Consider the following 16,590-nt stretch of genomic DNA (forward strand, 5'->3'; position numbering starts at 1 on the left):
GACTCGGCTTTAGTTTTATTCCTAGGGTTTGTTTGTGGAGATTTTGTTTTTGTTATTCAAAAGTGTATTGGAAGAAGACGACATAAAGGCATTGGCATTACTGTCACGTCTTCATGCAAAGTCATCTTTGTTTATTTTGCACTGCCAGGCACAATCAGCTGCACGTATACGGTGGGTGATGTCATCAGTGCGTCTGCATAAAGGTCACCTGCGCCTTCCTAGGCCACCTGAGTTTGCCAATGAGACCCTCTGCATTGCCACGTCAGATGACGGTGACAATCACATCTGATTTAGGTCGTCGATTTTTTGACTATGACTGATCCTCTGGTCACGTTACATTGCATGTCCCATCTGACTTTGTCAAGACGGCATGGCAGCCTGGTAACCAAAATGGGCACCACACAGATAAGCCAATAAGCACCTAAAATAGTGAGAAGGGGCTACAAAGAGTCCCCCAGGGCCTAAAGATGGGCCTCAACCCAAGCGCAGGCAGGCTTCTGCGGCCTACCCCGGCCTAAAATGACCTCAGGTTCAAAACACGGACTTTAAATGTCCACAACATCCAAAAGGGCAGAAAGGAAAACAAAGAAAGAAACTTGCCGGCCAGCAAAACTAAGTACTTGAATGTTCTGTATGTGGTGGGCTGGCGCCCTGCCCGGGGTTTGTTTCCTGCCTTGCGCCCTGTGTTGGCTGGGATTGGCTCCAGCAGACCCCCGTGACCCTGTAGTTAGGATATAGTGCGTTGGATAATGGATGGATGGATAGATGTTCTGTAAGAATTTCTTTAACGATGAAGGAGCAAAAACAGGTTTTGATAAAAAAAAATAAAAAAACTCAAAAACTGAAAGCAAACAAATTGAAACGCGGAAAACGGAGATGGCACCTAAAATCAAAAAGCCAGAAATGCAACCCAACATTCAAAAACGGAAGAATGATTCATAAAACACAACCCACCTTCGGACAATGACGAAGATTAAAAACTCACTGGGGTGCCAGCCATGACAAGACATAATAAAAAGCATATTATATAAATATGAGGACGAAACAACACCAAGCACAGAATTAATAACATAACATGAAACATTATATGTGAATTAAAAAAACAAAAACCAAACAACTCTGAGCCACAGGCGTAACTCTAGGAGTCCCATTGGATAAGGGCACTTATGACCCGCCCACATACAGGCTAGGGGCGGGACAACACCTCATCCCAGAGTTAAGGAGTGGAAAAAGGGGGAGGAGCCTCACTTCATTCCCAGTGTAAAGGGTAGACTGTGGGTGGAGCTTAAATCCATCCCAGGTGTGATGGGCAGGCTAGGAGGCGGAGCAACAACTCATCACAGATGTAAGGAGTGGAGCTGAAGCCCATGACAGACATAAAGAGCAGACTGGGGTGGGCAAAGTGACAACAGAAAGGGGTGGAGCCTCACGCCATCCCAGACGTAGAGGGCATCGCGATTTGCTGATTACTTTTCATCGTTTCTGCTCTAAATCAATGATTTCCAAGGTTTGTTAACATCAGCAGGTAATCCTGATTTATTGTTAACATCACGTATTTCTATTTTAACATTATGTGTTGATTTCTTTTTCCAAGGCACCCTTTTGACTTTCTGTGGTCACCTCCAGCTTGTGTCACCCGTTGCTATGACTCAGTGGCACATCACATGATTTTCTTGTCTTGATGATTGATTAGCCAGCACTGCACAGTCTAAAGTGTCCAACATGGTGGACTTGTGGAAAAGTTTCAGGTGTACTTTGACTTTGGAGGAGTGTTTTGAGTTTGGTGAACCAGTTGCTTTGAATCCTCAGAATTTTGCCCTCAGCCTGAGTTTTGACTGACCACACCTCCCTGTCCTTAAAACTTCCATTAAGTAGCCTTGGGTCAGAACAAAGAGGTCCACCAGATCTCAGAGCTAAAGACTGGCCAGAAAGGTGGCATGTTAAAGGTAGAGTGTGGGCAGCTCCCCAGCCCACCCCAGATATAAAGGGCAGGCTAAGGGGTGGACGTCTAGTGAGGGCAGAGAACCAACCAATCAGAGTTAAAAAGGGCGGTCTAGAGGGAGGAGCAACAGTCCATGTCAGATGTAAAACACAGACAGTGGGCGGAGCCTCAGCCCCTTCCCAGATATAAAGGGCACACAAAGGGGTGGACGTCTGACTCATCGCCGTTACTGAGGGTGAACTGGAGGACAGAGAACTAACCAATCAGAGCTAAAAATGGTGGTCTAGAGGGAGGAGCAACAGTCTATGTTCGATGTAAAACACAGAGTGTGTGGGCGGAGCCTCAGCCCATCCCAGATTGTAAAGGGCAGGCGTCTGACTGAACTGGAGGGCAGAAAACCAACCAATCAGGCTTAAAAAGGCCAGTCTAGAGGGAGGAGCAACAGTCTATGTCAGATGTAAAACACAGACAGTGGGCGGAGCCTCAGCCCATCCCAGATTGTAAAGGGCACACTAAGGGGTGGACGTCTGACTCATCGCAGGTGCTGAGGGTGAACTGGAGGGCAGAGAACTAACCAATCAGAGCCAAAAAGGGCGGTCTAGAGGGAGGAGCAACAGTCCATATCAGATGTAAAACACAGTGTATGGGCGGAGCCCCAGTCCATCCCAGATGTGACAGTAACAGACGTAAAGAGAAGGCTAATGGGGTGACGCGACAGTCCAACTCAGATATAAAAGGGCACACTGGGGGGGAGGTCTCACATTCACAGGGGTAAAGGGTCAACTATAATGAGGACAATGAACTGGTGGGCCGAGGGGGGGGGGGGGGGGTGTAGAGGGTCAGCCCATACCAGACAAGAAAGGTTGACTTTGGGCAGAGAACCAGCCTACCTCAGATGTTAAGGGCTTACAGGGGTGGAGATCCGTCTCATTGCAGATTTAAAGAGTGGTCTAAGGGGTGAAGAAACAGCATAACTCCGATGTAAATGGTGGTAGAGCATCAACTCTTCTTGGATATGAAGGGCAGACTGAGGATGGAGGTCTGGCCCATCCAAGATATAAAGGGCAGACTAAGGGGTACAAGGCTGGCCCATCATAGTCATAAAGGATGGTCTAAGTGGGCAGAACATCAAACGTGCCTTAGACGTAACAGACAAACTCATCCCAGGGTGGACTGAGGGCCAAGCTACAGTCCACTTTCATCATTCACTTCCTTGACTGAGTCAGCTTTACCTTCTCCACAGGGATTTTTGATGAGGTTCCTCCTGAAGGGATCCTTAAGACAAATCTTCTTCCAGTTGCAGACTGTTGAGATGGCCATTTTATGGGACCCAAAGTGTGGCCAGTCTTCCATATACTTGAATTTCCAAAATGCCTGGCTGCTCAGAATGTCGTGCCACCGCTTGCAGACGTACTGGCATCTTGTGAGCAGGGCGGAGGCGGGCACATGGCTGAAGATCAAACGCAGCACCTCGTCGGGCAGGTGAAGCAGGTGCATGGATGTCTCTGGATGTTTCTGGTTTCCTCCAGAGCCAAGGCTGACCTGCAAAATAAAATGGCGGATAGTGAAAGGCATGTGTTCAATTTGACTAATGTGGCAAAGTCATGTTGGTTCATTTAATAGTGGAAAAAAAAAAGCTCAGTGTACGCTGGTAAGACCCACGCAGCAGGCGCCGCCCCCCCCCCCCCAATCTTCAATGGCCTGTCACCCCAGACAGCCTGACCCCAAACTCTACAGACAGGCAGGCTTTGGCCTACGCAGACAGGCCCAAAAGGGGACTTGGCATCAAAAATTCAAAACGCTACTTGAAATGCCACAAGGGAAGAGAAACAAAACACTCAGAAGTGCCGCCTTCATTTTACATTAGAAATGGAGACGACGACATTAAGCATTTAACTCGGAGAGCAGTTTACCTGTTAGTACCGAGGACTATCATTGATTTATTTGTTTAACTTGTGAGGGCTTCACTTCAAACTCGACTCAGAGGTGTGTTTCTGGAGTACAAGGTGATTGGTGGAAATTTAAATATATTTAAATGTGTTATGTAAATGAGTCCAGCTGATTACTGTTTGAGTTCTCCAGTCTGCCACACGGGGGGGTCCACCTATACAGGGCGGCCATGTTTGAATTTAATCTTCAACGTCGGCTCAGTTATTTTGCGTTTTCCGCATACTAAAAATACTCATAAACACCTGACAAGGGAGAGGAAGCGTAAAAACCACTGGCTTGAGAGACGAGTCCAAACACCCAGTTTTTATAAATGAAATTAAAATGTGGATTCATCGTTAACAGAAGAGCGACAAACAGAAGCAGAAAAGGGTTTGGATAAACAGACAAATCCCAAACGTAATCTCGATAATCAAAGAGCCAAAAAATAAGAAAGAAGGCAACAAATCACAAAGCAGGCACGCAATCATCACCAAACCATTAATGAAGCAGTGAAGGACATCGAGAGGCCACCTCAGTGAGGAAGGCCAATGTGAGCACAAATGGAGGGGTCTCCACGTGAGTTGGCATCTTGATGGACCCCCTTATACTTCACAGACGTTCAAACAAGCAGACAAATGAGTGGACGTCAAGTGTCTGAAGAGCGGTGGTCTGGCTGAATGCTCAGGAGCCCACCTACCCTCTCTTGTCCATGTTGCGTATCATGAGGTATTGTAGGTGTCCATGGGCTTGTCACATTTCACCCACGGGGGTCCTCCACTTGCTGTCCGATCCCCAAACTAAGATTTTGCATAACGTCATCCAGATCTGCAGCCATCTTGAACAGAGGAGAAAGTTCAGAAGACGGTGGGGGCGGCTGTATGACCACAGTGCAGCTCAATCTGGGGGCAGTGGGTGAAGACCTTTTATCCCACCTGGTACTCTAAATTGTGGGCCCACTGGCAGACGTCCTTATGAAATCAGGGACAGAGTGGGGTCGGTGGACCAAGTGGGAATACGACCAAACTGAAGACCCTCGGAGAGAACTTATCAAGGGAACCTGTTAAACTGGGGTCTCTGGAAACACCGGACCCCCCCCAACCCCCCCAAGCCGACCTTCACCTTCACACATGGAAGATTTTATTACTTGGACCAGCTGTCCTCCCCACAAGCACATCACTTCCGGCAGGTGACAGGTGACCACCTGCCTTGTGCTGATTCGCCGGTTCAGTTGAATGCCTTTGTGTCCTTTCTTTATTGTTCTTTAATTATGCACAGATTTACTGAGTGGGCTGCCCCTTCCAAGTACTTTGTGGGTGGAGCCCCAGGAGGTGGGGCCACTCTGACATCACAGCTCCTGGTCCCTCCTCCTCCCCTTATAAGGTTCACCATGAGGAGGATTCTTGGTTTTGGTTTCTTGTATTCTTGATTTCTGTTTGCCTGAATGTGCCAAGGGACTCGTCTACTGTGCACTGCCATTTTCAGACAATTCTTTCATATATTTTTCTCTTTTTGATACATGAATTATTCTTATAAAGATTCTCCTTTTTGGTCACAAGCCAGATCTTTGACAGGTTTCTCTCCCCGTTTGTTATATTTTCAACTTTAAGAGAGAGCTTCCCATTGTACGGCCTGTGTAGGCCGCAGCCTGCAGGTGGCAGTGTGGGGACAGCCTCTTTCTGAGAACGTCCTTTGTCAGTCATTTTGGAGGTCTCACATCCCTACTTTGTCACGTATTACATCATCACTTGGAGTCCCCCCTCATTCTTTAATGTTCTTTATTGTTCCTCAACATACAATTGTGTGAGGGGTCCTCTGAAGGACTGGCATCCCACTCAGGTCTGTCAGGGTTTGGCCCCCATGACAAGGATTTGGAGAGGTGCTGTGATGATATCTGAAGGTTTGCCATGTTTTTGAAGGTGGGTATCAAGTTCCTTTATTAATTGTTATTCCCCGTTATGATTTATTTGAATCCAATTTCTCCTTTAAGTTTTATTTCAGAAACTGTTTTCAGTTATTTGACATTAGTAAGCCGGCGATTCACCAGTGAATCGGATAGCCAAGAATGGCAATCAGTTTTTGTTCCGTCCGATATCTGGACGGATGACATATCATGGAGGGTGGGTGCGTCTGTGGACATGTCATTTAATTACATACGCATATCTGTAGTAAAGCGGTCTCGTTTTGTGGAGATGTGATTCCGTTGCCTTCGCTGACACCGACCGCTGGCAGAGTGGAGCACAGCAAGTTCAGCCCTGCGCCCTGCGTCCATATCCAGTTTACGTCGTGTGATGCGCTGCAGTGTGGCAATGTGTGTGCGCCTCGATGTGCCCAGCGCCCTGCGTCCATATCTGGTTTACAACCTTCGGTTGGTAAGATGGATCATCGGTGTCCCCATTTATTAATTTTTTTTGAATCACCATTGTCACAATACAACCTCTGTTCCTATTGGTGCGCGACCCCAGAAGTCACACATGCGATGCCACTGGTGTCACATCTCCTGCACGTGTGTTTTAGGGAAATCTTAAAGGCTCCCAGGAAGGCGGCAGTACCACACCGAGTAGTGAGGGGGCGCTGTCACGAACCACCTCTCCTGTGCTGCCTGCAGAGCTGGGGGTCACGCAGTGGAGGATTTCGGACCCTCTCTTGCCACCCTGAAGCCCCGCCCCTTCTGGGACACCGATATGTAAACAACGAACGGAGCGCCACTCAGTTTGGACCAGTGACTGGGGCGGCCAGGAGCTCTCGGCGATCCTCAGCACGGCTTTTCTTTTCTAGCATCCTCGTTTTTCACTCTGCCATTAAACGGGGTAACCAGCTGGTACCCCCAAACCCTCCTTTTCTATAACGTTTCTTTGGTCCCATATTTACAGACGCTACAAAGGTCAGCACCTCAGATTTGCTGTCATCCGAGTTTGTGGATTTTCCAATAAAATCCTCTCTTTAGATAGATAGATAGACAGACAGACACTTTATTAATCCCAAGGGGAAATTCACAATTCTCCGTGTGTGTCTGTGTGACATTTGGAGCGTTCTAGAATGCCCAGCTTCGATTCACTACGATTTACTGGGGTGCGGTTTGTGGTTTTGATTCGAGTTTCTGGCTCACTTTGTGTTTCCTCTGCCTGCCTAAAGTTTGGAATCACACAGAAATGTTCAGCGTTTCAAACAAACTGATCAAAGTGCCATCGAAAACACTAGGAAAACAAAACAATTGTGATATGCAAACATCGACATTAGTGGGCGAGTCCAAACTTCTGATGGCATGACTAAGAAAAATAAATAAATAAATAAGGCAAAAATTACTATTTAAAAGTCCACAGAGATGCACAACAATGAACAGCAACGAGCAAATGAATGAGATAAATACGGGGAGCCAGAATTCACAAAAGAATCAATACGTGGAGCGCCCAGGGCAGAAGAAAAAAGGAAAAAAAAAGAAAAACTTCATATTTAAGGAATTTGAAAAAGCAAAGAGGCGGATGTGCTGGAGAGACGAACAAAACCCCTGGGCTGGATGGGAATTCACCGTTTGTGCTGGCAGAGAAGAAAGACACGATATTAATAAACCGCCAGCGAAGAGAAGACGAGCAGCAAAGGAACAAAATTGACCAGCGGCCCAAACAAGGGGGGCGAGCTGGATGGCTGGAGACCACCGACACGGCCAATGCACCTTCAGAGATCACGGAAAGAGCGGTGATATCTGGGGGGATACGCCCTCCTCTGCCAGCAGGTGGTGCTGTTGTAAAAACATGAAATACACACCTTCAGAAACAGACAGACAGACAGACAGATGTGAAAGGCACTATATGATAGATAGATAGATAGATAGATAGATAGATAGATAGATAGATAGATAGATAGATAGATAGATAGATAGATAGATAGATAGATAGATAGATAGATAGATAGATAGAGCCTTTTATCTATCTATCTAATAGATTCCTTTCTTTTTTAAATTTTCTTCTATTTTGTCTTTCTGGTGTGTGTGTGTGTGTTGTAAAGGTAAACTAGGGTGTCAACGGCCTAAACTCCTAACACAAACACACCAAGAGTCCCAGGTTCAAGTAAAGGGTGGTCCTTATTCACCCCAATGCCTTCCCTGTTACACAAACACAGATTTTGTCCTCCTTCAGTGGAGTTTTGCTCCACATCCTCCCAGCTCTGAATCGCCTGGGTAAGGGATTGCGGACCCTTTTTTTAAGAACTCGGGTGTACTTTCCGGTGCCAGGGCCACTGCCTGTTGGAAACACTTCTGGGTCACATGAAAGTCCATTATAACAGGGAGCTTGTCTTCCTTTAGCGCCCTCTTGTGGCACTCAGTGATCCCAGCAGGACTGCTGTGCCAGACTGAATCCGTCTTCCGTCTAGCGTGCTGGGGGACATCCATCCATCCCTTCTGATTCTTTCTACCAGGTCTGATCCCTTTCTTCTCCCCAGCCGGGATGCCTATTTGCTTGTTAGGAGCCTCCCCTCCAGGTAAGGAACCATCCCCAACTTCTGGTCAGGATGCCCATCCAGCCCATCTGGCATCCACGGTGTATGTCTATCTATCCATCTAAACACATTTTTCCTTCCTCTCTTTCAATCTTGTACTTTGTGATGACGCGACGTGCAGCAGTTCTTGAAATTGTGAAATGCCTGGAAATGGCCAGATGGCCTTTTGTGTTAAGGTGGGCATCCATTGTGGTGCACTTGAGGTCCAGAATTGTTTCTTAGGTGGTGCCCCACAGTGAAGCTTTCATGTGCCACCAGCTCAGTGCTGCTATCCAGTCACCTGCAGTTCCGGTGTTGTTTGAATCCTGAAAACCTCAATTTTCTAAATGGGGGGCTACTAACTCAAGTGTTGCTATACGGTGGTCTTGGGGAGGTTTTTTTTTTTGTTTTTTTTTTACTAACACGTACCAAATGGTGGTCTTTACACAAGTGAGGGGGTTTCACAGATGTTGTTAGCATTGGACAGAATTTCAGGGGAGTGATCCATTTTGATTTTGTAATCATTTTGTTGAGTGTCACCTCCCCTGACTTGTATGCACTGGTTCTACTATCTGCCTTTACTGGTTTCATTCTGGGCTGAGGGTCATCCCATGGTTGCTCCCTGTTGGTCAGAGGAGGGCATCATGGGAAGTGTGAAAAGCTTCTCTTATAAAGGTTTAGTATAGAAAGCACCCTTAGGGGACACCTGAAGCTGGACCCCCACAAGATGTGCACAGACAGCTCCACGTTACTTCAGGCATGCTGGGGTCTTTCTTTGTTCCTTAGTTATTTTCCAAAGTGATACAAAGGAGGTCTCATAATCATTCATACTACATGCCGGCACACAGGGGTCTCCACACAGCCCCTCAAAGGTGTTTCATATAGCGCCTTCACCTCTGAGCTCCACCACATGAGATAAGAGACCACCAATTGTAAAACAGCAGTTGTGGGGCACACCAGAGTCTCATCGCATGATAAAAGTGCCAACTCTGAAGAGCCATCAAAGCGTTTAAGTCAAAGGGGTCCTAAAGAGTCCAACGGCTGCCGTGTGCCGTTTGCTCGTCTCGACTATCCAGACATTCAGGACTCTCCCTGCCGTTCCTCTGGTCGGGACGCATTTAACCTTCAGCAGCCTGCCACTCAAAACGGGGGGAACAGAAACCCCGTCGACGGCGGCAGGTCCACGCCTGGAAACTTAAAAGAAGAAGCAGCCATTTGCAGCCGGGTTGTCTTGAACAGTTTACCGTGGAGTGGCTTTAATGAATCGAGAAGGAAAACGGCTGACAGCCCCTAACTGGCCGGCATCTCATTCATCAGCCCGTCTGTTCAGCCGGCGACGGCGAGTTAAGTGGCATCGTGCCCCCCCATGAGCCGCTCCGTGTGAGTCGAGTGCGCGTCTCTCCAATGATGACAGCTTCTGGTCGCCATGGCAACAAGTCCACACCTTGCACTGCATTCCCTACTGGAGGAGACCCTGAAATGAACACAGCAGCCTCTGCTGGCAGCTGGTGGAACTGCAGGCCGCCTGTGGGGTACGACACTGAGCCCCTTAGCAGGAATTCACTGAAACCGAAAAAGAGAGACGTGACTGAGGAGGGAAGGGGACAGGGGGACGTCTTTGATGGGATTCACATCTCGACTCAATTAGGTGACAAGGAATGACAAGGGGACGCATGTCACACCTGCTATGATGCCCTCATTTTAACCAAATCAGTTGACTTCTAAATCTGACGGAGCTTCAACACAAAAAAAATAAACTTAAAAAAAGAAATAAATCAATCAAAATGTTAAAACCTCTTCAATCCTATTAATCCATTGATCCTAGAATATCTAGGATTTCTATTCTGCCAAAAAAACAGAGAAGAGGCGCAAGTTTATGAAAAATGTCAGGAAAAGTTTGGTGAGCAAAACTCCGAACCCAACTGCCAACAACCCTAAAGGCAAAGTCACCAGGAGCAAAACACAAGAAAGGTTTACATCCAAAATCACTGATGTCACCTCCCGTCACTATTACCGAGTGAGGCCTTCAATGGGCAAAATGGACAGGAGAATCACCAAGCTGCCCAGTTAGGGCCTTACCCCTGGCAGTCAGCCCCCCAACTACCACAGGCAAGCTGCAAGCTGCACAGGCCTAAAGGGGCTTTCACAGTTCAGATCACATCTTAAATGTCCTACAGAAAAAGGGAGACACGTCCAACACCAAGATATTTAATGGAGAAAAAACGAATTTGACTTAAACGGCTACCCGTCGCAATGCCAACACGAAATCTGAAAAAACAAAAAAACAGAAGTCAAATATCTAGGAGGACAAAACTCTGGATAGAAATACACTCTCCAAAATGGACCTGCTTATCAAAGGGAGGATGGCCCTGCAGCAATGACATCATCATGACCCACCCACTTAACTGTAGGAGGTCCTTCAGCAGTGATATCATGATGTCCCCTCCAACTTGAGCTGCAGGTGGTCTTTCAGCAGTGGCATCATCATGGCCCACCCACTTGAGCTGAGGGTGATCTTTAGGCAGTGACATCATTAGTGTCCTCACAGGTGGCGCAGTGGTAGTGCTGCTGCTTTGCAGTAAGGAGACTGTGGAAGATTGTGGGTTCGCTTCCCGGTTCCTCCCTGTGTGGATAGCGCTTTGAGTACTGAGAAAAGCGCTATATAAATGTAATGAATTATTATTATTATTATTATGGCCCACCCACTTGACTGTGGGAGGTCCTTCAGCAATATCATCATGATGGCCCCACCTCTTAAGCTGAGGGTGGTCTTTCAGCAGTGACATCATCGTGACCCCACCCACTGGACCGTGAGAGGTCCTTCAGCAGTGACATCAGCGTGGCACCCACACAGCTAAAGGAACAAAGGACAACAACACAAAATACAAAGAAAGTAAACCTTCACAAAATGTGCAGAATTAAAGAAAACATAAAAACTAACAAAAAGAAGAAATAGAATTCAAATAATCGCAGGGCAGGGAGTTTGCATGAAAAGGCCCCCCACATACAATAACAAAGGCTGGTAGTGCGGCCCTCCCATGTAGGTTTGAGGTCACCCAGAACACCACAGACCATCCAGCTCTCTTGCCATGTTATGGCTTTGTGCCACCTCCACTTCACATGCCAACCTGGACCCCGTGAGTGACCAGGGGTCACTGCTGAACCCCATATGATCAGTTGTCACATGCTGTGTTCAGATACCTGTAGGATGGCACAGTGGCATGCGTGATTTATAAACCGCCTTGTTTACGCTCCGTTACGAGTGCCTCATACATATTTCACGCCCATTCGGCGGTCCATCGTTTAGCCGTGTTCGTTAACGGATCCAGAAAGGCAACTGGTAAATAATTCAGGACTTTGCCCGAGTACGCCTTCTTAATGTGCTCTGATCCTTCATCCATTTTTCATGAGCCTTTCACTTGAACAATCCCGTCGCAACTCCTCGCCGATTCACCTTCACGGCCGTCAAACTTTTCACAGAACAAAGGCTAACAGAACGAAGGTGACGTGCTTCACGGAGGCGGGGTCTCCATTTCTGATCAAAGGCTGACGGCGACAAACAGATGACAGCTGTGCAGGACGCACACCGATCTCAGCTGATCTACGAGTGCATGTTGGCATCACCACCTGAGGTGGTTTAACTGGCACAAGTCAAACTCGTTGGGGGGACGAGATGGCAACGTAGGCTTAAGGGCACACCTTCAATTGGGCTCAGGTGGCCGAGACTAAAGTTCATAAAAATTAAAGAGGAGGCGCCATCTGGAGAAGAACTGGCGTGTTGGCACACCTGGAGGCGCTCGCCTGACTTGATGAAGTCACTGTACCGAAATCTGGACGATGTCAGAACACGGGCTTCTGGGGTCGCTATGGCTGCTGGGAGATTCCAACGTGCAGGTCCTGATCGACATGCCATGCCCTGTCATTGGGCTTATTGATAGACAGATAAAGACGCAGTACAAATGATTTATAGGGCTAATTAGTGTCACATGTCCACTGAAATCACTGCTTGTGTGTGCACATCAACATCCACCACACTGCCACTCTCTGGAACCCTCCTAAGTGACAGGAGGATATGAAAGGCACCATATAATACAAAATATACAGTCAGTAGTGTACAGAGCTCAAGGAAACTCCTTCATGCTTGTGCTGATCAACATGCACCACCCTGCCACTCTCCGGCACCATGATTAGTGATAGGCAGGCAGGAAAGGTGCTAGATGATAACTTATAGGCTAATAGTGCCACACGTACAGAGTCCAAAGAAATGTCTGTTTGAATTTGAAAATCAACACGCCACACTCCAGTGCTGCAGAGAGACAGACATGAAAGGCGCTATATAACTTATGGGGCCATTAGTGTAACACTCATTAATGACAAACAGATATGACAGATGCTACATAACTTATGGGGTCCTTACTGTAACCTTCATTTATGACAGGCAGACATGAAAGGCGCTATATAACTTATGGGGTCATTGGTGTAACACTCATTAATGACAGACATGAAAGGAACTATTTAATTTATATAGTCATTAGTGTGCCCCTCATTAATGATAGATGCATATGAAATGTGCTATATAACTTATGGGGTCCTTAGAGTAACATTCATTTTTGACAGGCAGGCATGAAAGGCGCTATATAACTTATATGGTCATTACAGTAGTGTATCACATATTAATGACAGATGGATATGAAAGGAACTATATAATTTATAGAGTCATTAGTGTGCCCCTCATTAATGATAGATGCATGTGAAATGCGCTATATAACTTATGGAATCATTAGCGCAACCTTCACTAATGACAGACATCAAAGGTGCTATATAATTTATATGGTGTGACACTCATTAATAATAACCAGATATGACAGGTGCTACATAACTTATGGAGTCCTTAGAGTAACCTTTATTTATGACAGGCAGACATGAAAGGCACTATATAACTTACAGGGTCCTTAGTGTAGCGCGTACATGACTCAGTGAAATGTCTATCTGCATGTTCTAATCATCATGCCACACACATCCACTGCCCTCATGAGTGACAGATGGATACAAAAGGCGCTATATAATCGATTAACAGCATCATTGGTGTAACATGTAATGAACTTTCTTCTTGCCTCTGCTGATTAACGTGCACCAGCTGGCCACTCTCTGGCGCCACCTTCAGTAAATTCAGCTACGTGGCTTGGCCTGTGTCCCATTGCTCACAGAGTTAGCACCTTACACATCAATGCCACAGCCATTAGGGGGGTCGCACTTTGAATGAGCAGACCCCCTGGTAGGTTTATTTGGTCACATGTACAGCACCCTGTGAAGCGGTCCCCCACATTCAGCACACTGCCACCACCTTGACTTTGATACTTGTGCCCTCACGGACTCATCAGCTTCCCCTTCATTGAACCCTACATTTCATAAAAGACTTTCCGTCCCACCGGTCAGTCGCCCCACACCCCCTCAACTCGATTTCCTTCCTACCAGCCCAGCTTGTATGGCCAGTAACCGGTCCAGCTCTGACCAGCCCAGGACTGATGAGCAGGTGAGGAGGTCTCTGAGGACTTAAGGCCTGCCATCTAGTCAGTTGGTCACTAAGTGTGTGCTTTGTCACCGAATGACTACAGCCCAGAGGCCCATATGTTGAGAGGCTGTGCTATACGAGTCCTCTTGTGAAAGACCACCCGGACCACTGCAGACACAGAGAGTGGAATCAGCTTCTGTTTGTGAGCCATTAGAATGAATGTCACTCTAATGGAGCCTGGCGTCTTCGTGTCTTGCTGTGCCAAGCCGTCCTCCTGCCCAGCTCAGATACAATCAACAGATCTGAAGATCCACTACTGTCCAATGACCAGGAGGGGGGCGGGCAGACAGCCAGTGGGCCGAAGTGCCCAGCACTCTGACTTTGTTTGATCCAACTGATCAGCCATGGACTTTTCACGCTGATTGGGATTTATGTAGTGGTAGAAAGTGAAAGTTTGCATACGCACAGATTCCTGCATCTGGATTTTTCTGTGCGTACACACATTCTCGCTTTTGTGCTTACGCCATGTTATAGTGCGAGTTCTACGCACGGCGTTACACATGAGGCCCCTGGTCACCATTCAAGGAGTGGATGTCGAGGTTATGTACCACTACACGTACTTGGGGGTCCATATCAATGGTGGGCTGGATTGGCCTTGTAGCACAGGCGTTATATAAAACAAAGGGCTGAGCAAACTCTGACATCCTTTACATGGTCTAGACATCTGAGCCTTGTCATTGTGGTGTGCTGGCCTGGTGGCAAACCCTCAAGAGAGGCCCACCAAATGAATCAGCCGATTTAGAAAGGGAGCTCCCCACCCATAGGGGTAAAAGTGAAGACAAAAACTCTGCTGCTCATCCTCAGTCTTGACACAAACATTCAGCCGATGTGAGTCAAGACATGAGAGACCCCCAGCCACAGGACTCTGTGATGTCATTAAGGAACCTGAAACTAAAAGACTTGGGGCGAGACCACCTGGAGAATGTGACCTTCAGGGTCTCGTCAGGACTACAACAGAGCAGTGGAACCTAAAGGGTGGTCCTTAAGCACTTGAAAAGTGGTCTGTGGGCTTTCTAAGAACTCTTGTACTGAATTGCCCAGTGAGGGCTGGGTGGTCTCATGGCCTTGGAACCCCTGCAGATTTATCTTGTTTGTTTGTGTTTTTTTTTTTTTTTTGTCCTTCCCGGCCATCGGAGATCACTTTATCCTTTGTGACTTAGCATCACCGAATCTTATTTTTATATTTGTCTTTCTTCACCTTGTAAAGAACTTTGAGCTGCGTCATTTGTATAAAAATGTGCAACAGAAAGAAATGGTGGTGTTGTTGTTGTTAAGGCCACATGGAATATCTCATAAGACAGACCCTAACAAGATGTTAACATCCATCCATCTATCCATTTTCCAACCCGCTGAATCCGAACACAGGGTCACGGGGGTCCGCTGGAGCCAATTCCAGCCAACACAGGGCACAAGGCAGGAACCAATCCCGGGCAGGGTGCCAACCCACCGCAGGACACAAGACGTTAACAATAATAATAAATTGCATTATTATAACAAAACTTTGAGCAATTCCCTTCTAGTCCCTTCTCCCCTCAAAAACAGTCTCCTTGTGACACATAACCCCAGTCTTCACGTCCTAACACTGGCTCCCGGTTAAGTTTAGGGCAGATTTCAAAATCCTCCTTTTAACATATAAAGCATTAAATAGCCGAGGTCCGTCTTACTTGTCTGAACTTATCATGACTTACAAAGCAGAACATACATTAAAATCTCAATATGCCGGTCTGCTTATGATTCCAAGGATTAATAAAATAACAGCGGGAGGTTGAACTTTTAGTTACAGGACACCCTACACTGTGGAGTGGTCTGCCTGCTACTATAAGAGATGCCCCTTCGGTCTCAGCTTTCAAAGACTCACAGCTTCAGTTTAGCACACCCTGACTAGAGCTGCTGATTAGCAGTACAGACTGTCATTAGCACTAAAACATAATTTATAGAATTTGGTACTGTCCCTCCTATCCTATTTTGTTTGTCTTCTCGGTACTCAAATGTGCCACTTGGTGCCACCGCCCACCTGGCAAGATGTTCTACCTGCCTAAGGTAAAGTCATCTCTGATGGAGGATCACAGGAATCATTAGGTAGAGGGGTCCTTTCATCAGGTTGGCAGACTCAGCTTGGAATGGCCAGTTTGTAAAATAATGAGTGTTGCAGTAATTGTGATGCTCTTTGCATGAATAAAATAAAGTGACATTTTAATGGATCACCTGTTTTTGTGAATTGTGACGTTTACTTAAAATGTGCAGCAAAGGCATCCAGCATGAACTTAGGGGTTGATGTGGCAGTTTAAGGGTTAACGTGGGAGCAGCACATAAAAATTGTTATGGACACACAACACTCATGAAATGCATGGATTCCAAATAACGATGTACTGTATTGTTGACCCTCTACCATTCCAGACTCAAGCTGGGAGAACTTCAGTTGTGTTGGTGAGGTTGATGGGAGAGCAGGCTGCTTGCTGCTTGTGCCGACTGACACATTTACAACACAAAAGACGCCGATGGAGAGGGGCGAAGGGATTTAAGGTGGGCCGGGATTACGAGTTTTTTCATTGGCTTCAGGTATTCAAGTGTTAAATAAGCAGAACACCTGGAAAAGCCAAAGGAAAACTAGGATGAGGATCAAAATCTTACAAAGTTAAAAACAAAAAAAATTCTCACCAAACTATTCCCATGT

At 46.7% G+C, this 16,590-nt stretch overlaps 1 protein-coding gene across 1 annotated transcript in view; it reads right to left on the reverse strand.

The window, feature by feature from the left end:
- LOC114646950 (F-box only protein 2-like) overlaps positions 1-16,590 on the reverse strand; it is a 54,976-nt gene that overhangs the window by 15,989 nt on the left and 22,397 nt on the right. Inside the window, exon 2 of the mRNA XM_028795381.2 lies at positions 3,175-3,484. Coding sequence (XP_028651214.1) covers positions 3,175-3,439 — 265 coding nt within the window. The 5' untranslated portion in view covers positions 3,440-3,484. The remainder of the gene's footprint in view (positions 1-3,174; positions 3,485-16,590) is intronic.

The sequence above is a fragment of the Erpetoichthys calabaricus genome, chromosome 1 (genome assembly GCF_900747795.2).
Source record: "Erpetoichthys calabaricus chromosome 1, fErpCal1.3, whole genome shotgun sequence".
Lineage (NCBI taxonomy): Eukaryota > Metazoa > Chordata > Cladistia > Polypteriformes > Polypteridae > Erpetoichthys > Erpetoichthys calabaricus.